Source organism: Octodon degus, unplaced genomic scaffold, assembly GCF_000260255.1.
Source record: "Octodon degus isolate 3935 unplaced genomic scaffold, OctDeg1.0 scaffold00076, whole genome shotgun sequence".
Lineage (NCBI taxonomy): Eukaryota > Metazoa > Chordata > Mammalia > Rodentia > Octodontidae > Octodon > Octodon degus.
In genome coordinates this window covers 10,319,216-10,346,090 of record NW_004524652.1, presented here as the reverse complement: position 1 = coordinate 10,346,090, position 26,875 = coordinate 10,319,216, and the positions used below count along the sequence as shown (strand labels likewise).

At 56.1% G+C, this 26,875-nt stretch overlaps 2 protein-coding genes and 1 long non-coding RNA gene across 3 annotated transcripts in view; 1 reads left to right on the top strand and 2 right to left on the bottom strand.

Moving 5' to 3' along the window:
• Dtx1 (deltex E3 ubiquitin ligase 1) overlaps positions 1-14,569 on the bottom strand; it is a 34,360-nt gene extending 19,791 nt beyond the window's left edge. The window contains exons 1-2 of the mRNA XM_004635936.2: positions 14,429-14,569; positions 13,103-13,984 (exon numbers count right to left, since the gene is read on the bottom strand). Coding sequence (XP_004635993.1) covers positions 13,103-13,361 — 259 coding nt within the window. The 5' untranslated portion in view covers positions 13,362-13,984; positions 14,429-14,569. The remainder of the gene's footprint in view (positions 1-13,102; positions 13,985-14,428) is intronic.
• Positions 14,570-15,601: 1,032 nt separating this feature from the next.
• On the top strand, positions 15,602-18,682 carry LOC111817979. Its single transcript, XR_002822068.1, has 3 exons — positions 15,602-15,792; positions 18,279-18,440; positions 18,577-18,682. It is a non-coding gene; the product is annotated as an uncharacterized LOC111817979 (long non-coding RNA).
• Positions 18,683-18,686: 4 nt separating this feature from the next.
• Positions 18,687-26,875, bottom strand: part of Oas2 (2'-5'-oligoadenylate synthetase 2) — a 33,902-nt gene continuing 25,713 nt past the window's right edge. The window contains exon 11 of the transcript XR_002822067.1: positions 18,687-18,697. The gene's annotated coding sequence lies outside the window, so the exon portion shown is untranslated. The remainder of the gene's footprint in view (positions 18,698-26,875) is intronic.

Below are 26,875 nucleotides of genomic sequence, written 5' to 3'. Positions count from 1 at the left end.
ACTTGAAGAAGGGTGTGGAGGCACACACCTGTAATCCCAGTGTGTGGAGGCTGAGACAGGAGGATCACTATGAGTCTGAGTTGTGCAGCAAGACCCTGTACTGCCCTCTCCCCCTCAAAAAAAGATAGATCAGAAGGAAAGTGTGTAGCAGCCATAAGAAGACAAGATAATGCTGGCTATGGAGCTGGATGGGTTGTTGCTACATGTCAAGGCTATGAGTTATGAGTTAGAGGTTGTAGATCTGCATTATATTCCAAACTAACAAACATTATTCAGATCCAAATTTAATAAATACAAATTACAGAGAAAATGCAAGATACAATGATTTTGGAAATGCATCCTGTGTGGTAATTTATCTCCAGATAAAATCTTACACCTGACACACTTAACTCATTTATAGTGCTTGCTAAACACCTGAAATCATGTCAGTTTGTAATCTCTCTCTTAAAAATTGTATAATATGACCAATTAAAAAACTGCATTGCTGGTCACTCTCCCATGCACACTGGGTTCTGAAGCTCCAGCAACAGCTCTGACAGTGGTCCTGCATGAACTGCCATGGAAAGGACAGCCAGTAGAGACTGGATCACCAGATTCATAGAACTCTGAAGCTTGGTGAAGCCTGTCCTTTTTCTAAGTATACTGTGGAGGAGCCAAGTGTTCTTGGCCATTACAGTTCTTAAATTATCTATGATACTTTCAGCCTACTATTTTTGTCTTTGCTCTGCTTTGAAATACTAAACATTACTCATTTATACTTCTTAACTAAAATCTGCCCAAAATATTCATAAACTATATTATTGCACATTATTAGGCATGGAAAATAGTTTGAGTTTTACTATAAAGAATTTTTAAATAATTTTGAAAAAAAAATTTGAATGTGTTTTCTGTCTGCTCTGATAAAGAGAATATACCGATCAGTCTCAACATTTCTCTCTATACCTTGGCATGATTGCATTGAATATAGACTATTATAGATTACTACATTGCAGAGTATTTCATAAGTTAGCACGTGGGTTTTCTCCACACTAATGTATCTTAGTAGAGAACAAGATTTTAGCTTGCATAGTTTTGCCATTCATTTCTTTACTTTTGTTGTCAGGTTGTTTTGTTTTGTTTTGTTTTGCTTTTGGCCAGCTCAGCCCACCGTGAGGGTGGGGCTGGTGTGGCATTCGGTCCTGAGGATTGAACCGTGGTCCCTTGGACCTGCCTAAGCTTGCCTAAGCAGGCGCATTAGATCAGTGGCCCTGTTGTCAGGTTTTTAATGTTTGTTCTCACAGATCTCAGAATGCCTGACTAATATCTGGTGGACTGAAAATCAAATGGAGATGATTGCTAGAACTATGTTATGCAGGAGTTAATAGACTGCATTGAACTACTTTTCTCAGGGGCAACTTTGTGAATTTAAGGACTATCTCGGTTACTCTTTTCTCATTGCTGGGACAAAATACTGACACCCAAAATTAAGGAAGAAAAGGTTTATTCAGCTCACAGTTAGTTGAGGTTTTAGTCCATACTCAACTGGCTCTGAGGCAAATGGGGCAAAGGCAGAGGATAACCACTCACAGTGGCAGAAAATAGCAAAAAGCAAAGGGAGGAACACTGGCTGCTTCTCTCCCTTATTTTCATTGTAATGCAGATTATCCACCGCAGGGCAGGAATAGCAATGACATCTATAATCCCAACATTAGATCATGATTGATCACAAACTCTAGAGCACACCCATGACCGCATGAGGCTTTGGGGAGCCTTCTAGACACAAGCCATAACAGGTACTCAGATTTTGAAGCTTCATTTTGAGCTAGCCAAAGATCTTTTTGTTTGTTTATGGACATTTGACTGCATTTAAAGTTAAAAAAGCTGAGAAGCTTATTTATAAACGTGTATAATAACATATCTTTCAAGTCAATTATGTGTTCAATGAACATAGATTATCTGGCACATACTAGGTATGCTATGCATTCAATGAATAAATGATAGTTCAGTAGTCTCTTAATTCCCTTTTCCTTACCTAATGTGATAAGTGTTACATTTGTTTGAACCAGAATTACATTTGTTGCTTATTTAGTTGGAATAAGCATTATAGTATACCATGGAGTGAACTGTATCACCCCATAAATATATCTAAGTCCTAAACTTTAGTACCTCTTAATGTGACCTTACTTGGAAGTTGGGCCTTCGCAAATGTAATTAGTCAGGGAGGTTAGTGGATATTAATCCAACAGGATGGGGTTCTTAGAAAGTGGAGAACAGACACACGGGAAGAGGACAGCTGAGCGATTGAAAGGAGAGGAATGGATATAGACAACTTTCTCCTCCAGACAAAGAACATCAGAGAAGAACATGGGCCCCAGACAGTTGGACGAGGCCAGGAAACATCTTCCTGCCGGTTTCAGAGGGAGCACGGCCCTGCGGATGCTTTGATTTTGGACTTGTGGCCTCAAGAACTTTGAAATATTATCTACAGTTTTAAACCACCCAACTTGCAATAATACTGTGTGATCACAATCCTAGGGAGCAAATCTAATATAGATTTTACCTTCCCAGGCTTAAGAAGGACAGAAGACAAAGTGTGAATAGCTTCCTCTGTCCTTTCATGGGGTAAGCACAGCACCGCTTCCTCAAGAAGCAATGGCTGCCTCCAGCTGTTTTCATGGTAGCAAAGAAAGCTCACTCAGTAGATATTCAGTGAATTAAGAATAAATAGCGGGGCTGGGGAGATGGCTCAGTGGAATAAGTGCTTCTCCGGCTAGCACAAGGGCCTGAGTTCAATCCCCAGTTCCACCAAAAAAAAAAAAGATATGGGAGGAGACAAGGCCATGCAGCCAGGGCACATGGGTCTCAGGCACGGGAAGCCACCAAAGGCCGGAGGATACGTAAGCTGGCCTTGCAGCAGAGGCCTGTGGGAGCTGGGCCTGCCCAGCACCCCCCTCTAGGGCTCTATTTACCACGTATCGATTTTCCTGCCTGTTTACTGGTAGTTATTAAAGGCTGTGTCCCTGGAGTCCTTTTGAAACCAGATTGGAACCCAGAGAGCTGAAGTAATTAGGGCGACTGCCGCCTGCCCTGCTGAGCGCTGCTCCGCCGTGTCCGCGGCTGCCCATCGGTCCACCTCTCTGGCCCAAGCTGGCCTGGTCCAGACCGGGGGGGGGGGGTGTCCTGCCTGGATGCAGATCTTGAGATTTCCCAGGGAGCAGCGGGGAGCCTCGCTCTCCTCCACAGCGGCCTTGGCCTAGATTCTCAGCAAAACAATGGGCCTAAGAGGGGCTGGAGCCGCTGGGAGATGGGCAGGGCCTGGCCAAAGCCTGGTCACTCTGTCCTGTCCTCCCACAGCCACAGCCGCTCCACCCCCAAGGAGCTGGGCTGGGCCCTGGGCTCCACATCCCCACGGCTGTTAGGGACCCATGTCAAGCAAGGTCTACTTCTGAGGCTTGTTTTTCTCTGTCTGCATTTGTCCTTCCCAGTCCTTCCTGTCCTGAGTTTCTTAAGAATGTTTGGTTGAAAAATTCCAATCTCGGTCCAGCTGAGAGGAGGGAGAGGGGCTTGGTGAATGTCAGCTGGCCCTGGACAGCAGGGCTGGACCCAAAATGTGTGGGGGCAGCTGCTTGGGGCCTGGGAGGGGACACCAGCAGGAGTGGGGGAGGAGGCTGGAGGGTCCCAGAGATGCCCAGGCCCAGGTGGGAGCCCTGGTGGGTATAAGGGGTTGGGAGTCAAAGAGACTGGAGTTTGGGAGGCCAAGAAAAGAAAGCAGGCAATCTGGAGGCCAGGCTGAGAGAGGAGAGGAGGTAGGGAGAAAACAGCAACCGCAGAACAAAGATCAGTGTGTGCTGAGCACCTACTACACGCCTGAGTGGCTCAGCTTGTTCTGTGCACTTGCTTATTCTCTCATTTTTTGCATCATCCCCATTTTGTAAATGAGGTCCTGAGTGACAGCAGAGGGCTGGGAACAATGCTCTTCTCTTGAAAGTAAAGGAAGGGCCGGGAGAGTTCTATGGTCAACCTAGCTGTGTTGGCTTAGCCTGGGATACTTCAAGTGATGGGGAGCTCACTACCTCACCTGAGTTCATTTGTGTAGCTGTGAAAGTTCCCACCCCGAGCACAGGGTCCTGACCCTAACCCCTCTCACCTAGAGGTGGGAATGTCTGGGTATCTCAGCCCCCAGCTGTTGGCCTGAACAAGAAGCTGAGAGTGCAGTTCCTCCCTCACAGGGCCAGCAGGGAGCTCCTCCCTTTGGGGGTGGCTTCCTGGAGGGAAGTGATCTCAGTTTGGGGCACCCAGACCCTGCCGGGAAGGGGGCCGTGGGAGGTGGTCATGGGACATCCTGCCAGCTGGGGGAGGCCTGTGGCTGAGCATGACTGAGCACGACTCGGTGCCAGCCCCACAGGGGACTTCACCAGGTCCTCGGCTGCCCCAGAAATAAGAAGCTGAGCAGCTGTCAGCCCTGCCTTTGGGGAGAAGCTTTTCCATTCTCAGAAGGAACAACCTTACGAGGCCGAGCTGGTGTCCCGATGTGGAGGGGTGGAAGCGCTGGCTCAAGGTGGGTCTGAGTCAGCCAAGATCATCTGCTAGGACTCAGACCCAGGCCGCCTGGCTCTAGTGGCTGCCTGCTTTATGGAGCGCCAAGGCCCAGAGGTGGCTGCTGTTCAGCTCCCTCCACTGCACGCCTGGGCAGTTCCCGCACGAGAAGAAAGGAAAGCGACAGTGATAGGGATACCAGTCAGGACTGACTGCTTTGGCCACATCACCTCCTGGTCCTCACCCCAGCCCCCCGGGGGAGGGGCCCTTATCAGCTCTGTATGATCGAGGGGAAACTGAGGCTCCCTGAGAAGATGCAGAAGCCAGCTGGGGGCCGGGAAGATAGCTCAGTAGAATAAAGGCTTCCTTGGCAAGCTCAAGGGCCTAAGTTCAATCCCCAGGTCCGGAAAAAAAAAAAAAAAAAGAAGTCAGCTGGGCTGCACGGCAGGGCTGCTCCCTATGCTGTGCCTTCCTGGGCTCACTTGATAACCCCACAGTGTCTGCTTCCCTCCATCATTCTCCCGTGGCTCGCCAGGAGAGGCCGTGGCCCATGGCTCATTAGTGGTTCTGGCTGGCTTGGAGCCAACCCAGCTCCTGGGGCTATAGTGGTCAGGCTGGGAGGGGTGGGGGGTGGCCCGGGACAGCAGAGGGGTTCTGGGCACTGGAGGCTGTGGCTGGTGGTGGCTTTCTGCATGAGCCCTGACCCCCAACTCCCCAAATGACAGGAGAGTGAGAAGTGGAGGCAAGGGGACAGAGTGGAGGACATTGTAGCTGCTTCCTGTCTGCAAAGTGCAGGACACATCATAATCCCAGGCGACTCCAGGTGTGAAGGGAGGTGCAGAGTGGGCCCCAGCCAGATTCGAATTTCTCCCACCTCCACCGCCACTGTTCGGGCCTAAACCACTGGCATTGTTCACCTGGACCAGTCCAGTGGCCCGAGCCACGGTCCCAGGTGCCACTCTTTGCATCTTGTGGTCCTTTCTCACGTGGCAGCAGATGCATCTTGCACACACTTGGGTCTGACCATAGCATTCACTGGCTCCACACCCACCTTGGCTCCCTGGCTCCCTTGGGATCCACCTGAGCGCCTCGGCTCAGCCTGTAGGCCCAGGCCAAGCTGTCTGTGCGGCCTCACCTCCCAAGCAAGACTCCAGGCCTCCTCCCAAGGCGCGAGGCTGGCCGTGCCTCGGGAGTTGCCCAGTGTGTCCTCTCTGGCTCGGCACAGGCACTCTGTCCTCTGTCCCACAGCACCCCACGCCTCAGAACCCCATAATACCTCAAAGCTCAGGCAGGGCCATGGCATTTTCATCACCACCAGTCTGGCCACCCTCCAGCTGGGGGTGCATTTCAGCCCCCCAGGGCTCCAGCGAGGTGGCCGCTGGAAATGCTAGCTCGCTGAAAGCATGCATGAAGGAGCAAATGCACGCAGAGGGACCTAGCTGAGTGCCCCCCGTGACAGGGCTGGAGCCTCCAAGCCGGGCAGATGTGGTTTAGTTCTGGTCCACATGCTTAGCACATTAAGAGAGAGAGAGAGAGAGAGAGAGAGAGAGAGAGAGAGAGAGAGAGAGAAAAGAGAAATGATCAATAGCAAAAGTGACCAGCACCTAACAACTGGGGTGGGCTCACAGACGCCTACATTTCCACCATCTGAGTGTCAGGGTGAGAAGGATTGGTCTCCCGGAAACAGGTAGCAGAAGCTGAGTCCCAGTCACCCCATTCGTATCTTCAAGGACTTACTGAGAGCCTACCGCATACCAGGCCCCAAAGAAGAAGAGCCACAGCCTCTGGCTTTGCCATCACCACTTGCACCTCTATTCTTCGCAGCAGGCGGTGTGTAGCTGGGGAGGCTGAGTTCCGGAGTGGGTAGCTCAGGGAAGCTCACTTCTAGCTGATTGGGCAGATTTGGAACCCTGGTCCCTAACTGCTACTTGCACAGTGCTAGGGGGCTAACAGAGGAAGCCAGAGGGGGCCATGCTCACCCCAGCCTCGGAGCTGTGTTTTGGGTGAATTCTGCTTGCAGTCGAAGGGGAAGGGACAAAGGCCCAGCCTGTCAAGGGGAGCAGGGGTGGCCAAGCTGTTGCCATCACTGGCAGGACAGTCTCTGACTTCCCGTCCTTTGTCCTGAGCTTCAGGGTGACAGCTCCAGGGCCAGGTGCCAGACTGCTGCTCTCATCACTGATCTGCCACCTCAGTCTGGGCAGGTGGAGGTGGCAGCTTGGAGGTGTTCCAGGGCCATGGGAGGAGCCCAAGGAGGGACAGGCCTTTGGCCCGCATGGCAGAGCAAGGACACAGCCTCACCAGGCCTGGCAGAGATTCAGCCCCAGTCGGGCAGCTCCTGGGGTACTGAGGCCAGGAAGGGCCTTGTGTCCCAGGTCTCCCTGGGCACCTGGGCTCCGTGTCATCCCTGTCAGCTCTGGCCAGGATAGAAGAACCGCGAGGGTGGGGATTGTGTCCTATCCTATTGCTGTGGCACTCCTAGCTCCTGGGACAGTGCAGGTACGCAACACATTCCTATAGGATGAATGAGTGCTGACCACAGCCCCACGAGATAGCTGTCATGGTTGGGCCCGTGTTACAGGTGAGGACACAGGCCCAGAGGGGGCGTGGTTTACCCAAATCACAGCCTCCTCTTATGGCAACCTAAGGCTTCGGGAGCAGCTGGCTCTGCTGTTGAGCCTCACATGCTTGGCCAAGTGGGGTCCGGGAGTGGGTGACTGTCTAGGGACATGAGGCCCCCAGGTGTGACACAGGAGCAGGTGAAAGGGGGACAGTCCGAGGACAGAGTGGGGGACAGGCACAGAGTGGCTTCGAGGCCACAGAGAGGGCATCAGGTCCTCACTGCCAGCACCTGCACAGGCATATGCTGGGGCAGCCCCAGGACACCACCGCCCCCGGGTCACCGGGGCCCCTTCTCAACACCTTGCGACATGCTCTATTTCACTTATTTTGCAGTGCTGGGGATTGAACCTGGGCCTTCACACTGAGCTGCATCCCCTACCCTTTTGATTTTATTTTTTTAACTTTTGCTAAGTTGCCCAGGCTGGGCTTGAACTTGCAACCCTCTTGCCTCAGTCTCCCAGAGCACTGGGATTATGGGCATGAGCCACAATGCCAGGCTTCCTCATGCTCTTTATCACACCCCCATTACTACCTGCTTTGCCCTGATCACAGCCTCCCCCTGCCGGGCACCCCTGCCCCGTTCTATCACCTCCCCAAAGCACAGGCTGGCCCCTCCTGGCTCTGCCTCTCCCCTTCTTCCTCCCCCATCACAGTCTCTGTCACCTGTCATCTCCCTCATCTCCAGGCCAGTGCTCTCGGGACAGGTGAGGATGCAGGGGAGAGGGCAGAGGCAGGAGCAGGTAGACAATGCAGAGCCCACAAGCACTGGGACCCAGGATCCCTCAGCTGCCCTCCCAGACAAGCGGGTCGCCGGTGGCGCTGTCCAAGGTACCAGGAGCCGGGGAGGGGTCCTGGGCGCCGAGCGGGCTCAGGCAGGTGCCCTTGCCCAGCTGCAGCTACTGAACACAAAGCCCGTGCTGAGCGAGGCTGGTCCTGTAGCGTGGCTGTGGTCCCCAGGGGCCTGTCCGCTAAAGGGCAGCAGCTGGCAACCCTCTCCACCTCCCCGCAGGCCCCAGGAGGCCTCTTTCCCTCGCCCGCCTTCCGCACAGCCTCCTCTGTCCGCAGTTCGGTGCTGATGCGCCCACCTGGAAGAGCCTCATAGACTTCTGGGGCTCCACACTACATTCCCAGAGGCCTCCGCCAACAGGAAGTCCTCTGAGAGCCCGACCCCACCACCCACGTTGCTACCTTTACCTCCTCTAGACTCCCGAAACAAATTTGATAATGGTTGATTGGACTCTGAAATTGATTTTGCTCTTCTCTCTAAGGCCCACGCCCCACCTCAGGGCCTGGTACTGAGCAGGCACCAGTGACTTCAATAAAAATGTTAATAGATTTATGGTATCACAAGACCCACTGTCGCCACACCACAGGCCTTCCCTGCCCCCAAGCATGTGGCTCTTCTTGGCGTTGCATCATGGAGTCCCTGGGGTCCCTGTAACCAGGGAGCTGGGCCCTGATTCCTCCAGGGTGACCTGACTGTCTCTGCCTGGGTGCAGACCCTGACAACAAGTCCCAGGGGGAGCCCTCAAGGGAGAAGGGGGAGGAGCCGTGCTGAGCGAGGCATTCAGTGTCATCGTCTTGTTTTCTATGCTTGGGCCTGTCTGGAAGTCCCGGTTCCAGCTTGGGACTCCGGGCTATGTGACCTTGGGTGAGTCACTGAGCCTCTCCGGGCCTAGAGCCCCTTTTGGAGTCTAAATTCTGGAGAAAGCGCTTTCCCTGGGGAGGGTGGCTTCTCCTCACCAGCTGGCTGTGTCTGTTCTCTGGCAGCCCAAGTGTCCTCAGACTGGACCTTCTGCAAGGGCAGAGGTCAGGGCTGAGTGGAGCCTTCAGGATGCTCCCCTGTCACTGAGTCTGGCTGCTGGGACCAGCGCAGACACAGCCTGGCTGGGGCCTCTGGCCTGGCATTAGAGGAGGGCGCCCAGCCTGGCCTCCCCAGGCCTCAGCTCCCTATCTACCGAACAGGCATAAGTTTGCACTGGGCAGAGGTGCCCTCCCCTGTCCCTGGAAACAGGAGCCAGGAGTGATCTGGGAGCAGTGGGTCAGGGCTGCGTCACCCCTCTGCCCATCTGTGTGGCCTAGATGAGGCCCTCTGAAGGCACTGTCCCTGCAGCCGAAATGCAATGGCTGAAAGGGAAATTGAGGCCTGCGGGTGGGGCAGAAAGCATGCCCCAAGCTTTTCTCTGCTGCTGGTGGGAGCAGCACCCTCACCCCAGGATCTTGACCACTTTGTGTCCCGGCTCAGCAGCCAGCTGCTGGGTCTGCCTGGCAAGGCCCTTGCCCTGGCTTGCCTTCAGCATGGGGCACATGGAACAGTGACAAAGGACAAGAAGCAAAGCTTGGAGATAGATGAAAACTTGTGAGGCACACCTACCCCTGGCCACCTCTGCCGTACCCTCCAGCTGCCAGGATAGCGTTCCAGGGCATGTGTGGTGGGGGAGGGGTTCCACCCTAGAGGGCTTTAAGGGGGAACCTCAAACCCATGGGGCGCAGAGCAAACAACCCAGCAGGGGAAAGGGGAGGGGCAGCAGCTGAACAAACAGCACCTCCCTCCCTGGCAGCCTGAGCCAGGCACCTGTGCGACCTCTGACCTTTGTCTGGCTGCGCTTAGGACCCTTGCTTGTCAGCTGTGAAAATGCAGGCTGAGCTCTGTGTGTGTGTGTGTGTGTGTGTGTGTGTGTGTGTGTGTGCACGTGTATGTGCATGCACGTGCACTCTGGCATGCACCCAGAGGTATGTGTTCATGTTGCTGGGCAGGTGAAGAGAATGTCAGGGCAGGGGACTAGATCCACCCACCACCTGCTGTGCAGGGCTTGGGAACTAAGACTGGCTGTCTATATTTTCAATAGTTGAAAAAAAGAATATTTCACGGGCCGTGAATATGATACAGATTTCAATAAAAATTTCAAATTTCTCGGCTTCCACAAGTAGTTTTCCCAGCGCACAGCCGCCTGCGTTCATTTGCATGCTGTCTGGGGCTGTATTCCCAAGGACAGCGCAGGGTGGGGAGATCTAAAAGATTTACCATCTGCCCTGGCAGGAAAGCCTGCCAGCTCCTCCTGCATTAGGGTGCCAGGAAAACCAGGCCAGGCTGCTCTCTCCCTCCCTGCAGATGAAAGTTTACCTCAACAAGCCTACAGAGCGCTTGGACAGTGAGCAACTCTAGACAGAAATTCGGTTGATTTCAGCGCCTATGCGCGAGTTTTGGGTTTTGAAGGGGTGTGTGTGTGTGTGTGTGTGTGTGTGTGTGTGTGTGTGTGACAAACTCATTAAGGTTTAATATCTCTGTCTTTTTTTTTTTTTTTTTTTTGAGACAGGGTTTTGCTACGTAGCCCAGGCTGGCCTGGAACTTGCTACTTGCTGCAATTCTCCTGCCTCAGCCGCCCAAGTGCTGGGTCACAGGTGGTCGCTAGCACATCAGGTCTGGTTTAGCATCTTTCTCATCCCTCACGCACCCACAGTATGCACACATACTGGGTACATAGTAGGGGATTTGTTATTGTTTGGGGATAAAATAGGCCTGATTTTCTCTAGCAATCCAGCCCCACTGCTAGTGAAGCAATGTTCATGCCCACTTCACAGACCGGGAAACTGAGGCACCCTGCCCATCTCACACAGCCGCTCATCGCAGCAGGGAGCTTGGTTCTCAGCGCTGCTCCCTGATGGACTATGAGTCCAGGCTGACCCGGACTCAGGAGTAATGAGAGCAAAGTCCCCTTCTGGACACCATTCTGACCCGCGGGAGTGGGCGGACTGCTGCAGCCTCTTCCCTAGACATTCCAGGGCATTCCAGGCCCGCTGCCCCTGGGTTTCCAGGCCTCCCCCGCAACAGGGGTCTTGGCAGGCATCCAGGAGCCTGTAGAGAGATGACTGGCTTTTTCCCTTTCCTGGCAAACAGGGGCAGGTGTGGAGTGCACAGCAGTTGGAGGGGCAGGGAGGCGACGGGCTGGGCCTCCGGGGGACCCGGACCCAGGGCTTGCATGAGCTCTGAACTGCAGAATGCCAAGCCACCCCTTTGTGCTGCCGGGCCCTGCCCTCCAGCTCTGGCATGGCCTGGGGACCAGGTCAGCACTTCCCAGCCCCCTCCAGGGCTCCTCTGGAATACTGTGCATGAGGGCTGCGGGCCACTGTCCTGTTTCCTCCACACAGTCCAGCTTCTTGCTCCAACCCTCCCTGCTCCATTTTCCCCTTGCTCACTGCTCTCCAGGCACTGTGGACTTGAATGTTCCCAGCTTCTTCCCAGCCCAGGACCTTTGCATGGCTGCTCCTCCACCTGGAACTGGGGCTTTCCTCGCTCACCTTCAGATCTCTTCAGATCGGTTCCCCTGACTTATCACACACCCTCAGGCCTAATGACTGAGTCCCATGTGATCATGTGCCTGCTCTCCAGCCACTCGGAGATCTTTGTGGCTGGTTTCCCTACGGGCCCCAGGGCTTCATACAGAGTCTGACATGCAGCAGGAGGTAGCTAAATCCCTGGCTGATGGACTACATCAGTGCTGGGCCTGACTCGTGCTGGCCAATGCCTGGAATCAGGGGGACAAAGATGTGCAGAGACGTTGGGTCATCGAGCGACAGCTCATGAGCTCGCCTGTGTGTCCAGACTCGTTGGGCACTCTGCAGGAGTCACATGATGCTCGAGAGTGGGGACGCCCAGCAGAAGTTTTAGCAATGATGAAAATTTCTGGATCTACACCGTCCCATCCTACCGCGAGCACCGAAAGGAGGCTAGTGCTGCCCACAAGTTGACTTTCTGGCTTTTCCGATGGTGAACTAACATAAACTTCAACACCCACAAGTGCTTAGTGGCTGTCACGTGGGGGAACACAGCTCTAGAGAGGAAGGAGGCACCCTTCCGTCCCCAAGGTTATTCCATCAGTTCTGCCGCTCAGAGATTCACAGAAACTTCCTCAAAGCCTCATCAGCTGCTCCCTGGGGGGCTGAGCATGGTAAGGACCACATCGCTGCCACCCAGCCTATTACTGAGGCCACAGGCAGGAATCAGGGAGCCCTCTACCACTGCGTGGCAAAACCCCAGATCATGATCAACGCAGTCACCTACCAGGTCACCAACAACACAATGATCACCACCATTACATTGCTGAGATGGTCTCAGTGTCACCACCAGGCAGCACACTCACTTGGTAACCAGGATGTCAGCCCTCCTGAGCCATCACTACATGACACACCCCTCCCAGGGCCACCACCAGCACAACCATAAACGTGGCCACCATAACCAGATCCACCATCAGAGCCCCCACCACACTGCCACCAGCACCACAATGCCAGCCTCAGTACTACCACTGAGGCAACAACATGACCACCACTATCATTACTGCCCACCACTACCATCAATCCTCTAACAATTAACTGCCACTTCTTTCCAACACCCCAACACCTGCATCCAGTACGCCATGCCAGGGATGAGCTTTTGCTCTGCAGTTCAGCTGCCTGGGTTTCAATCACAGGTCTGAGGTGACATCACACAGCTTCCAGGACACTCAGTTTTTCCATCTGTCAAATGGGACTAGTGGTACTATTACTATAATACAATATACTGCCTGGCAATGTTGGGAAAGAGGAAGAAACAGTAAATAGAGCCTGTACTCTTTGATAACAGGGTGCAAAGTTTTCTGTTTCTGTACCTAGCCAGCCCATTTGCTTTAATCTTCAGGCGGCTGGCAGAGATATCAATCTTGATACTAATTGACACTGACCCATTTTGCAGATGCAGAAACTGAGTCTCGGAGACCTGAGGCACCCTGTCCGAAGTCCCACAGATAACTAAGAGGCTGGACTGGAACCCAAGTATTCAACTAGACATTCTAGTCTGTCCCTTTTCCCAGGGCAGGGGGAGGGAGAGAGGCTGGGTCAATAGATTTGGGCTTCTGCAGCCCCAGCTGGCTCTCTCCCCTCCAGGGACCCGGGGAGAGGGGAAGTCTGCGATGCGGGGTGGGGTTCTGCTCACCTGTGTCCTGGCGGAACTGGTGCATGGACTGCAGGTCGATGATGTAGGGCACTAGCTGGGCGTCCACCTGGCCCAGGACCACGGACCCCCTGGCATCCTCCTTGAGCACATTCTCGATGTGGTGACACACGGTGGCCGTGTAGGGCCGCCAGCGGCTGTGCTCGTTCAGCCACTCCCACACCACCACCCGGGCCACGTTCTGCGGCGGGAAGCCCAGCCCAGCCACCGGCAGCATCGCGCCCTGGCCTGGCCGTGACATGGCCGCTGCTGTCTCCGGGGCCAGGTCCCCACGCTGGCTGGCCCAGGTCCTCCTGGGCCTGAGGTCGGCGGCAGGGAACTTCCTCCCTTCTCAGCAGGGGGCTGGGGCTCCTCTTTAAGGCCTAGAGGCCTGGGTTCAGGGCCTGAGAGCTAGTGGCTGGGCTCCCAGGACCCCTCCAGGGCAGAGCTGTGGAGAGGAGCCGGGTCTTTCTTAGGAGCGGCTCTCAATTCGCAGGTCCCCTCGCGCAGGTGAGACCGCTGTCTCCGATCTGAGTTGGCTTCCTCCCTGCCGGCCTCCGGTCCTCTGTCACGCAGCGTCTGTCACCAAGAGGCCCGGGCCCAGCCCTGCCCCCTCTGCGGGCTCAGCAGCCCCTGCGCGCCTGGCTGTGACCAGACTGTGCCGGCTTCCGTGGGGAGGCTGTCCCAGTCTTGGGCCGCCTCTCTCGACGGCGGCTCCAGGGGCGGCCTGGATCCCTGTCCCCTCTCCAGGGCGTCCTAGGAGGCCTGGGTGGTCGCAGAGGCTCAGGGAAGGTGTGCTGCGCGCGGGGGCTGCGGGGCAGGGGACCACCGGGCCGAGGGGGGCGGGGGCCCGCGGGCACGCCCCACCCCACTCGCGCTCGCGACCTGCGGGAGGCAGAGGGGAGAGGGCCCTTTAAGAGGTGAGCGCGGCGCCCCCTCCCCCTTCCCAGGAGAACCTCGGCTCAGCTGAGAACAATGGGGACCGATGGGGGGCGGCGAGGGGACCTGGGGGACCCTGCCCTCGCTCCCTGCGGCGGGATCGGGGCTGGAGGTTACGGGTGCCTAGCTTCTGGCCACGGCGCCCCCTCCGCAGCCCTAGCTTCCGCCCCCAGGGCCCGCGCCCAGCCGGGCTGCGGGATTCGGGGCGCGCGGGGCTGCGGGGCGCACGGGATGCGGGGTGCGGGCGCGGCCCGGCGCCCTCGGGGGTCGCGATCTGAGGGGCCAAGCTAGGTAGCGCGAGATCCCGCTTGGAGGTGGCGGCGCCTCCCAGCCCACCCGCGGGACCCACGGGCTCCGGGGTGGGGTCCCCCGCGCCCCGCCGAGCCTCACCGCCTCTCTCGCGCCGGCTCCGTCTCCGCTCGCGATCGCGCGCGCCGCCGCCTGGCTCCGGGGCGGGGGGGAGCCGCGGTCCCGCCTCCGCGCCCTGCTGTCCCCGCCGCGCCCGCCACTCAGCCCTGCCACCGACGGGAGGATGAGGACGCACGCAGGGCCGCGGGCGCCGGGATCCCGCGGAGGGGGGAGTGTGTGGGGGAGGGGAAGGGACCAGAAGAAGGAGGGGGAGGGGAGGAAGGGGAGGAGACAGAGGCGCTCCGACGCGAGACACGCGAGTTCTGGGCGCCTCATCCTCGGTTGGGCCTCACGGGAGAGCGCGAAGTCCCCTACCCAGGCGCAGCGCGAGGCAGAGAGTGTTTAGGGGTCACCTGCTTGAATCTCAGTCATCTTTGCAAGCTCGCCGCCCAGTCCAGGGCCTTGCACACCCTGGGTACTCAATAAATGCTTGGATGTATTACTGTGAGAAGGCTCTGGAAAGACACGGGTGCGCCCCCGTCTGCTCCCTGTGGCACGGCCTGGGAAGGCCAGTTTCAGAGCCCGAGGAGCATGGATTCCAAAGCGCACAGATAGGAAGACTGCAGTCTCAAGGGTGCCAAGACAGAGCCAGGGTCTGGGTCCGGGGGCAGCCAGCCAGCTGCCCACTCTGAGCCCGCTCCCCCCTGCCTTGCTCTAGGTGAGGGCCCCACAGACCACGCTTCCCCAGGGAGCGGGCCTTGAAGGAAGACACTTCCCTTCACAGCTGCCTGCGGACAGTAGGTGCTCAATAAATGCTGGGAGGGCTGTAGGTTGGACGGAAACCAGGGGCGGCAGGGGCAGCAGCTCAAGTGTCAGTGGGGCAATATCTCTAGCTGAGAGGGGGACAGCCCCCCCCAGCCTATGGTGTTCAGACTAGGGGAGACGGAGGCTGCATGGGGGTTGGCAGACTGGGGCAGCTGCTTCTCAAAGGGAGATGACGGCGACCGTGAGGGGTTTAGAGCTGGTGCCCAGGAACCTTCTGTGACAGGAGCGCTCAGAGGGGCCAGGGGAGGGGGTGGGCAGCAGTGAGAAGTAAAGTCCCAAGTCTTGGACTTCCTGCTGTGTGCTGATGAGGTCTGGGCACCTGTCACCTCCTCCAGGCAGCCTTCCCTGAGCCAGCCCCTCCCCTCTGCGTTCCTTTATGCACAGCCTGCTCTGACATCCTGCATCACAAGCAGCTACTTCAATCCGTCCCCACTACAGAGTGACGTTCATGAGATCGGGACTGTGCCACACTCGGCTCTGTGTGACTGGTGCTCCTTACATAACGGATGTCGTTTCCTGAGCGTCTATTATGTGCCAGGCGCTTATGTAATGCTCAGTCCTCGCCACAACCACCCCACGAGGTAGGTAGCACTGCTGTCATTTTACACACGGCCAACACAGAAACCCTGAGAACCTCCCACAGCGCCATGCTGCCTCAGGGTTCGTTGACTGACTAATGAACAGCAGCTAGCTGAGCACCTAGTACCTGTGGCCACCTCGGCTGGGCTGTGGAGCTCCTAGGGGCTGGTCAGTCACGCTTGCTCAGCCTGCCCATGAGGCCTGCAGGGTCTTCGCCAGCCCTGGGGTCATCGGTGGGTTCACTCACATTCACTGATGTCCCTTGGCCCATGATCGTCATAGGGAGGAGCTGTCTAGGGGCTTTGGGGCACCATGTCACAGTGCCTAGTGCCACAGGGAGGACACACTGGCCAGGTGCTCAAGTGTACCATTATCATGGCAGTGGGATTCATGGCAGGAAGAGACGAACTTAGTTTGTAGGTCTGTCTGTCTGTCTGTGTCTGTCTGCCTGCCTGCCTGCCTGTCCTCCTTCCTTTCCTCTTTTCCTGCCCTTCTCCCATCCATCCGGCTGTGCATTCGTCTGTCTGTCTGTCTGTCTGTCTGTCTGTCTGTCTGTCCATCCACCCTCTGACCCTGGGCAATAGATGGGGTCCCAATCAGAACCCACACAGCATGGCACCTGCTACCCAGGCCTCGGTGCTCAAGGGAAGAGACACAAGTGACCAGACCCACATGACACTGCCCATGGCAGGGTGAGGATGAGAGATCTGGGCCCCTGTGAAGCCCTCTCAGGAAGTCACCACAGGCCCTGAGCATTCAGGAGGGAGTTAGGGGGCATGGGGCAGCAGAGGAGGGCAAGGCTGCTGTGTGGCCTCTTGAGCCCCTGGGGAGGTCTGGGTTTCACCCCAAGAGTTGGGGGCTATAGGAGGGCCTCATGTGCTATGGCTTATGCTTGGAAAAGCCCCAGTAAGCCAGGCTTCATGAACACGCATTGTGCACCCAGCCTCCGCCCAGTTAGACAGGGCCCTGAAGGGTAGGCAGAGCCAGAGAGGGGAAGCAGAGGCCCTGCTCAAGGCCGAGCTCTGTGGGGTCCCCTCCCCAAAGAGCTCTGGCCTCCCATCTTATTGCAGAACCCGGGGTGAAGCCCAGCGGTGACTTGCCCTCTTGCTGAAAACTGGGGACTTCCTGGGGTCCAGGTGTCCTGGGCTTCAGTCTTGTTGTGTATTTGAGGAGTGGAAAGTGCAGGAGGATGGGGCCAGGCCAGCTCCATACTGTGAGCTCTCATGGCCTATTTTGAGCCACCGGCTTGTTCATCCAGACAAAAGACATTTATCAAGCACCTACTATGTGCTGAAACCTGTTCCAGGCACTAGGGTTATAGTGATACAGACAAAACCTTGCCCAACATGTATATATTCTGTATGTGCACAGGCTGTATTGGGAACTCTATATGTCCTGGGAAGTATCAAGCCCTGGGCCTCAGAGGGTCTGCCTGTCTTCACATAGTTAAGTGTGCAGGTATCCTGCGACCTGGCGGTTCTGGCCCATTGCGTGCCCCGTGGATAAACTGTAGCCCATTCCCAGAATGTCTTTGAGAGGCTGAAGCAGGAGGATCACATTTGAGCCCATCTGGGGCAACCTAATGACTTAGTGAGCTCCTGTCTCAAACTAAAGAATTTTAATAGGCGGTAAGGAGGTAACTCAGTGCAAAGGCCCAGGGGCCAACTTTGCTACAAAGAAAAGAAGAAGAAAAGAGAGTCCAGAGCAGCTGCTTACAGTGGGCAAAATCGGGAAACAGTTCAAGTAAATAAACTATGATTTAATTCCCATGCTGAAGTGTCACACCATGTTCCAGATGCAAGCAGTAAAGCCACCCACCGTGAGAGGGGTGGAGGCAAGGGGCATGACTGACTCACTTTTGTGAACCAAGATTAAAGAAAAAAATGGAGGGGCTGGTGAGATGGCTCAGTGGTCTAAAGCACCTACTTAGAACAAGTTTAGCAAATCACAGGGACCGCGGTTCAATCCCCCAGCACCACATGCCAGCCAGCCCCACCCCCTGGTGGGCTGAGCTGGCCACACACACACACACACACACACACACACAAATAAAAAAAAATGGAGGGAGAGGGGTGGGAGGCAGCTGGAGAGGACAACGGGAGGCACAGGCAGGGAGGGCAGGGCAGGTGCCACTGAAGCGACCTTGGAGTCTGGGTTGGAAGAAGGGAAGTTAGATGGGAGAACGTATGCTGGGGGCAGACCCTGCCCATGCAAGGGGTGTGTGGTTGGCAGGAGAGTCTTGGGCTCTCTAGGAATGGCAAGGAGGGCAGTGGGCTGGAGGATGGAGGGCACATAGACTTGTATCCTGGAGCTGACAGGGAGGAGTGGCAGAGAGGCTTAAGGAGGGAGCAAGAGGCCGGAGGAGCGTCGGGGGGCCAAGGGGCCGAATCCCGATGCTGTTCCTTCCAGCTACCTGCTCCACACCTTTCCCAGAGGGCCACAAGATGCCAGCTTCCTTGATTCGATTTAACTTTTCTCTGAGCTGCAGCCTGGGGAACATCGTGGGGTCCCTCCGGAGAGCTTAGTAAGAGACTGTGCACTCAAGAGAGGACGCCAATGTAGAAAAGCTGCCAGGAGAGGGGCCAGTCTGGGCATGTGATACCTACGGGGAGTGGGATAGTGATCAGCCCCTTCATCGAGGGCTTTCCAGGTACCAATTTGCCCCCAGTACTGGGGATTTACCCAGGGCCTTCCCACTGAGCTCCATCCTCTACCCTCTTTGTATGTTTTTATTTTGTGACTAAGTTGCCCAGGCCACGCTCTAACTCCTGACCTTCCCGCCTCAGCCTCCCGCAGCAGGTATTTTACAACGCACTCGAATCTTCCAGCAACCGCAGCTGGTGTTGGTCCAGACATTACAGAAGAGGAAGCGGAGGCCCACCCGGGTCCTGATGCACGGTGAGTAGCCTGAGCCTGAAACTCCGGTCCGGTTGGCCTCGAAGGTTTGTACCTGGGTGACTCAGGCCACGAACCGTTTTCAGGACGCTGTTCCTGCGCCTTCCCGGACCTCAATTTCCCTCCTCCCTGATGTTATGTCGGGGTGGGCGCTTCTCGCTGCTGCTTTCTCCCCCAGCCCGCGGGTCCCCCACCTGGAACGCCTGTGTCTCGTTCTTCGTGGATCCTGACTTTCTCCCCTGTACGAGTTGCAGCGCTAGGTGGGTATGAGCGCAGAGCGCCCCCTGGCGGCCGACTTTAGTCCCTTGTCACACTGGGGGGCTCTCCAGATTATTATTATTATTATTATTATTATTATTATTATTATTAATTATTATTATTATTATTACTTTTTTTGAGGAACCGGGGAGCGAACTCAGGCCCTTGCACTTGCCAGGGAAACGCTTATTCTACTGAGCCATCTCCCCAGCCCCTCCAGATTATTTTTGTATAAACTTTTTTTTTTTTTTAATTGTGGCAAAAAGTTTCTCTTTCCCATGTTGATGACGTCTAAGTTACAGCTCAGCGGGTTGAGCGCAGTCCCACCGTTTCGAAGTTGGTCTCCGGAACTTTCCCACCCCCAACACTGAGCAGTCGCTCCCTCGCCCCTCTCAGCCCTGCCTGTTCTCTGGCTCCGAGGTCGGCTACTCCAGTACCGCGCACGCAGTGGAGTCAGGGTGTTTGTCCTTTTGGGACTGGCTTATTGCATTTAGCATGAGGTGCTTACCTATGCTAGGCAAGCGCTCTACCACTGAGCTACGCCCTGGCCCTTCTTTTCATTTTATTTTGTGACAGGCTGTCCCCAAATTGCCAACATTGGGCTTGAATTTATAATATTGCTGCCTCAGTATCAAATAGCTGGGATTAACTGGGGTGCACTGTCACACCTGGTGGAATTCCTTTTGTTTGTTTTGGTGCTGGGACTCGAACTCAGGACCATGTGCTTGCCAGGCAGGTGCTTAGGCCATTGAGCTATCTCCCCGGCCCCCTGCCTATTTATTTAGTACTAGGTATTGAACCTAGGACCTTCATGCTGGGCTACATCCCCAACCCTGGTTTTCTTATTTTTTATTTTGAGACAGGATCTTGCTAACATGCTAGGTTGCCCAAGTTGGGCTTGAATCTGCTCTCCTTCTGCCTCAGCCTCCCGAGGGGCTGGGTTGGGGCGTGAGCCATAAGCCTGGAAGCTGAGGATCTTAAGGGAACCCTAGCAGTGGTGGTGACAGTCGTGCAGACAGCTAGTGATTGCCAAGCATCGACCCTGGGCTGGACACAGCCCTTGCCGCGCTCCCTGCTGCACCCATCCTGCGGGCCGTGTGGTGTTCTTGTGCCCATTTTACTCAGGTGGAAACCAAGACACAAGAGCCTCAAGGTGCTTATTCAAAGCCCTGAGGCAGTGGAAAGCTAAAGCCCGCCTGGAGCCCGGGCCTCATCTGCCGCAGTGGAGGCGCATAGTGGTCGGCCCAAGCAAGGGCCTTCTGCAAGGGCAGAAGGAGGGCGACAAGGCTGACTCCCTCCCTCCCTCCCTGCCTGCCTGCCTGCCTGCCTCTTTCTCTCCCTGCTGTCTTTTTTTCCTGACTCCCTCCCTTCCCTTCCTCAGGATTTTCTTTTGTTTTTTGAGATAGGCTGGCTTCAAACCCACAGCAAGCCTCCTGCCTCTGCCTCCTGAGTGCAGGGATCACAAATGTGCACCACCCTGGCCCCTGTCTATTTATTTAGTACTCTCTCTTTCTCTCTTTTCCTAGGAAGAGAGTTCCCAGAATCTCCCAGTGCAAGGACCCTGCTTGAATCCCTCACACCACATGCAGTGCCGCCTTCCCCTGACACACAGACCCAACCCTCAAGACCAAGTGTGGTGGTACATGCCTGTAATCCCAGCGCTGGGGAGGCTGAAACAGGAGGGTCACTGTGAGTCCGAGCTGCATAGTGAGACCCTGTATGAAAAAAAAATAATGTGGGGCTTAAAGAGAAATTGCAAAGGGCACAGTGGCCTCGTGTCCACCCCTCACTCAGCCTCCTCACGCATTGTCCCTTTGCCATGCTCTTTTTCTTCCTCTCTGCACACGCATGTGACCTGCACCCCCCAAACACTGAGCCTAAAGCACAGCAGGATCCACTGAGCCCTAAACACTTCCGTATGTTTCCCGGCATAAGGGCGTTTGTCACCTCAACCACAGCACAGGGACCACAGTCAGGAAACCCTCACCCTCATGTGACCCAATCTCTGATCCTTATTCAGAGGTTGCCAGGTGTCCATAACTTCCTCCATAGGTAGCAAAATAAAGAAATAGAACTCCAGCATCGCCTGGGACACGTAGGTGGTGCTCCGCTACACATCTTGGCCCAGCCCCACCAAGCAGGCGCAGGTGTGAACCCGGCCAGGGTGGCCGCCCTCTGGGCTGATGGGAAACCATGCAGGCCGTCGCTGTGCACATCAGCACTGGGGTCACTTCTCAGGCAGCTATGGCGCTGACAAAGTAGGTGTCCCCCTTCCCTCCTGGCCTCCCATAGGAGTTCGTCACAGCAGGAGTGGGGCAGCCTGACAGAGTCTAGGATGACCCCAGGAAGAGCTCCTGTTGCTGTCTGGGTCTGAAGGAGTTCCTTTTCTCTCTTTTAATGCCGTCAACTGATCAGACAAGGCCCACCCACATCACAGAGGACAATCTGTTGGCTCTCTGTTGATGCACATCTAAAAATACCTTCACAGCAGCATCTCCACTGGTGCTTGAGCACACATCTGGGCGCTGTTGCTCAGCCAAGTCAGTAGCTAAAATGTACAAACACAGCCTGCAAGTGTCTTCTTTTCCACCCTTGACATGTGGGTATTTCGGTCTTGGCTGTAGGCTCCTCAAGGTCGCAAGATGGCTGCTGAGGCTCCAGAAATCACCACTCAGATGACAGTGTGTACAGCAGGGCGGGAGAAAGATGACAAAGATCTTTTCCTGGCCTCTCTCTTTCTCTCTCTTCCTGGGAAGAGAGTTCCCAGCATCTCCCAGCAGACTTTGCTTCATGTTTAATTGTCCAGAACTGGGTCACATGGTCGCCTGGAGGCCATTTATTTGCCAGAACTGCAGGACTCCAGGATTGACTTAGACAAATTAAGATGCATCCTTTGGAACTGGGAGGACTTGGGGATGATGGGTGACTGCTAGTGCGTGTTAGCACTGGTTAAAGAAATTCTCATGGGAGTGCAGACACAAGGACCCCCAGAAGGTGAACATGTGCATGGGCTTGGTTTCTCTAGCAAGCCTGGCCTTCCTGGTTGGCTGCCCCCACCCCGATGGGGACCAGGCCATCTGGGGACTTCCCCAGGCTAAGTGGATGTCGAGACCTTGCGCAGAGGGGTGGTGGCTGGGACCAGATGTGGTCCTCCTCCATGTGATGGTTGGCTCTCACCCCGTGGCCTGGGCTCTGGGCTCTGGCCAGGTGGCCAGGTGACACCTGCTGGCCATCTGCCGTTGTCTGCAGAGAAGCTGGGTCTGTGGGGACCAAGGAGGACATGAAGGAGATTCCCCAGCATGAGGGTGAGGTAGAGAGCAGGAGCTGCCCTTGACCCCAAGCTGTCACCGGGGCGGAGGTCAGGAATGCCTGGAGGTGACTAAAAACTAGACCCTGCCCATGCCGGCACCTGTGCCCTCCTGCCTGCGTCTCCCACAGCCCCTGCCTCACAGACAAGGCGGCTGAGGCCCAGAAAGCCAGGTCATTGTTGTAGCCTCTCCTCTGCTGGGCAGAACAGCCTCAGACTTCACAACACGGACTTCGTCTCCTACAGTCCTGCAAGTCACATGTCCTCAACTTAAGTGGTGACAGGGCTATGCTCCTTCTGGAGGCTTGGGGGAGAGGCTGGTGCCCCACCTTCTGCTCTGGAGAACCCCCCACTCCCCATCTTCAAAGCTGTCAGCACAGCGCCTTCCAGCCCCTGCTTCTGTTCCCACCTCCCTCCCTGCCCTCCCTGCCCTCTCTGCCCTCTGCCTTCCTCCTGTGAGGACCTCTACATGCCCACCATGCCAGCCAACCAATGCTGGCGCGAAACACCTGGCCCCCCAAACTCAAAGGAGGGGCCATCTGTTGGATTCATAGTTTCAGAGGTTGCAGCCGTGGCTGGCTGGCTCCAGGGCAGGAGGTGGCAGGGGCTGGAGAGGACCAGCGGCCCACCTCAGGGCAAGTAGGACGGACAGTGAGGGTGAGAGAGGGGGCAGGGCAAGGAGCTGGGGACAGGAGACATCTTCAAGTCTCAGCCCCCACCCTGCCCCCAACTTTATGGGGTGCCACAGCCCCCCCCACCTGCTGAAGACCTCTCTCTTGTTGCTAACTGCAGCTTGGGGCAGCCCGCACTTGCCATGGTTAGGAAACAGAGCCCTTGTGGGCTCTGGGTTGAAATCCTGGCTTCACCCCTGCAGCACTGTGAGACCTCAGACAAGAGAATTTGCTTCTCTGTGCCTCTGGTTTCTCATCGGTCAGGTAGGAATGATGCTGCTAGAGGCCTGGAGAGCAAATGATTTCACGAATATAGAGTTCTTGTAACAATTCCCGATTCCCCAAACCCTTGGTAGATGTTAGCTGGATTTACAATGAATTAGCCAAAGCAGAGAATTCCATCCCTTACCACAATGAAGTTGATTCACTCTGTTCTAGCCTTAGGCTTTAGAGTCTGACTGTACCAGGAATGTAGTGCCAGCCACCTTCTCAGACAGTGCAGAGCGACAAAAGGATTCTCTTGGGAAGAGACGACCCCTGGAATGGCAGGGCTGGACTCAACAAGGCCAACTTCCCACTACTGATGGGTCGGCAGCGGGCCTGCATGGAGGGCTGGTGGTCTCCAGGGCCACTGTGTGTGTGTGTGTGTGTGTGTGTGTGTGTGTGTGTGTGTGTGTGACCTGGGGTGTGGGGGAGAAGGGCCTTGGGACAGGGGACGCTGCTCGTGCAGCCTCAGGAACAGGCAGGCTTCAGAGAGGAGGTGACGGCTGACCCCAGGCTTGGACAGGAGCCTGAGACGGTCCCAGGGTGTGGGGATGTTGAATTGGCTCATCCCAGAGAGGAAAGATGGGGCAGGTCTGGGAGATAGGAGATGTAGGGGGAACTTGGGGAGCTCAGGATGGCCCTGGACTTGGACTGCTCCCTGGGGCCTAAGGACCATGGGTGGGAGAGCTCACGTCTTTCTTCTTAGCAGCCTCCAATGGAAACATACAGTTTCCTTTGGTTCAGAACACAGGCAGCAAACATGGTGTGGGTGCTGCAGCGGGGTCATTCACAGAAACGGCCCGGTGTCATGTTGGGGCCCACTCGCAGGAGCTGCCTCAAACAGTGCTTTTCCTCATGGCTACTTAGGGGTCCTGGTAGTAAGTAGGCTGGAATCCCTTTTAACAATGGCGAGGGGCTAAGCTATGGGGGTGGGTGTGCTGGGGTGCCCCAGGGACCCGCAGCTGGGGGTCTCCAGGAAGTCTCCAGGCTTCGGAGGAGTGATGGCCTGCATGTGGGTGTTGCCCCAAATTCCTCTTTGGAAGCCTCAGTCCCCACGTGGTGGGCCAGGCCCGTGGGTCATGAGGGATGGATTAGTGGCCTCAGAAGAGAGGCCCCAGCGAGAAGTCAGCTGCCTGCAACCCGGAAGCAGAAGTGGAAGTCATCTGTAACCTGGAAACAGAAACAGGTCCTCACCAGAGCCCACCTGCTGCCACCTGCTGTCCAGCCTCTGACCAGGGGTGATAAATTCCTGCTGTGTGGAGCCCCCCACTGACCCTCCTGGGGCTGGTACAGGAGCCGTAAGTGTGAACCTGGGGAAAAGCACTGTTTCTCTGAGTACCTGACTGGGATGGGGAGGCTGCAGCCACGTTCTGGGCTGATCTGGGGATACTTTGGAGGTGTGGCCACTCAATAGGGGACACTTTTGTCATCTTCTCCCCTCTTTTCTCCTCCTTCTCCTCTTTTTCTTTCCAGTACTGGGGAGTCAACCCGCTGCCTTTGCCCTGAGCTACATCCCCAACCGTTTTTCTTTTCTATTTTCGAGACTGGGTCTCCCTAAGTGGCCCAGGCTGGGCTTGAACTTGCAGTCCTCCTGCCTCAGCCTCCCAGAGCACTGGGGTTCCAGAAGTGCCCTGCACAGCTGCCCGAGTCCTTTTGCTTTCGAATACCCACAGCGTTGGCAGCCTTTACTCTGTGCAAACTGGCATCTGCATGGCTGCCAGCCCTGGCAAGGTGGGTCCTACAAAGGCTTTCCAAGAGGCCACAGAATCTAAAAGCTTAGAATGTGGAGGCAGAGAGGCCCAAGGTGCAATGCTTCCGGGCCACTCCCTAGTCGTTGGGCATTTTCCTTCCCCAGGCCTCAGTTTACTTACTGGTCAACTGGGATACAGGTACCACCCAGGAGGGCGGGTCTGGCTCCTGGCACAGGGGCAGGTACTGTAGCTCGCTGATGGCGTGGCTCAGCCGCTCTCCCCGGGCCTCCCTCTTTGCTCAGTATTGGGTAGCAGAGTGGCAACCCCAGAGCTCCTTACCAAGGAGTCCCCGGATGTGAGCATGGCGACTTCCGGGTCAAGGCCTGGGCAGTGCTTTTGGAGGACAGAGCTGCACAGAGCCTCAGTGTCCACCTGTGCTAGATGGAGGTGAAAATAGCTACCTCGTAGGCGAGGAATGAGACGAACACAAAGCTCAAGGCCAGGCGTCCAGGGCACGCGGTCAGCGGCTTCCCTCCCTGGGGCGGCGAGCTCAGAGCTGCTCTCAGCGGGGCCTTGGCAGTGGGCCTGCAGCGCGATGCGGAGTCCGGCAGCCGGACACGGTCCTGAGGCGACTAGAAGCCCGCGGTGGCAGCGCCAGCCGTACGCAGGCGCTCCCAGGCCTAGAGGACCAGGACCCGGACCTCTGCGCTACACACACTCCGTGCGGGCCTTCGCGGCTCGCTCTGTCCCCGCACCCTTGCTGAGCATCTGCCAGGCTGCACAGAGGCTAGGTACAGTGTTTAGGCCCGGAAGGGGCTGGGGTGGTGCAGTTAGCGACCGAGGAACTGAGTCGCTGTTTCTGCTCCTTCTGCTCATACGCCGTGCAGGCCCCAGCACCCTCGCTCCCATTGCACACGCTCCCGTAACCCTAAGTGGGATCCTACAGTGAGCCACCTCCCTCCTCCCCATGCAACCCTAAACCAGACACCGCCCTGGTGGCCATGCAGGCCTCAGCGAGGAGCCTGAAGCAGGGGGAGGGTCGGTGTGTGTGTGTGGGGGGCATTCAGAGCAGCGCCCAGACCACCCCAAGGTGGAAGCAGGAGTCACTGAGCCCCTACCTCCCCTGCCCCTTTCCCCTTTCTGCGCTCATCTGCTGACCTTCAACACCTGGAGCTGCTCAGGACCCCCCGGGAGCCGTGCGCCAGCCGCTCTGTGCTTGTGCTCCACCGCCAGCAGGTGGACCCGGCTCGCAACCTCTCCTGAGTCCCGCGGCCCACGCCCCTCCGGCACCCCGCACAGGGCGCTGCAGGGCTGAGGAGGCGGCGCAGAGCCCAGGGTCCCGTCCTGCGGCCGAAGCAGGAGCCCGGAAGGAGCGGCTGCCCGCCTCGACTTCGTTTGAGCCAGCGGTGGGAGCCCAGTCTGTGTTTGCGCGCCGCTCCTCGCGGAGGAGTGGACATGTGAGCCCAGCCTGCGGGCTGCAGAGCCAGGGGTGCCATTTTCTTGGGGAAAAATGTGAATAATTGGGAATTAATTGGAACAATGTAAAATGTGTTAAATGTCATAAAAGAAGCTTATGTTCAAAATCGCTTCCCTCCCACTTATTGTGACATTTCCTGTGGGTTCAGTTAGTGACTTTTTTTTTACTTTTTCTGTACCACGATCCCCACCCCCTCTCCCGTGCTAGGGGTGGAATGCAGGGCCTTCACACATGCCAGGCAAGTGCTCTACCCCGGAGTTACACCTCTAATACTCCTTAAAAATTGTAATTTAAGACAGCGTCTTCCTACGTTTATCCAGACTAGCCTTGAATTTGAGATCCTCCTGCCTCAGCCTCCTGGGTAACTGTGGCACCATACCTAGCCTACAGCTTCATTCCTTTTACGGTTGACTTATATTCCATTGTACACATATACCACATATTGTTTGTTCATGCCCCTTTCAGTGAGTACTTAGGTTTCTCCCACCTTTTTTTTTTTTTTAATCAAAGCTTCTTTTTTTT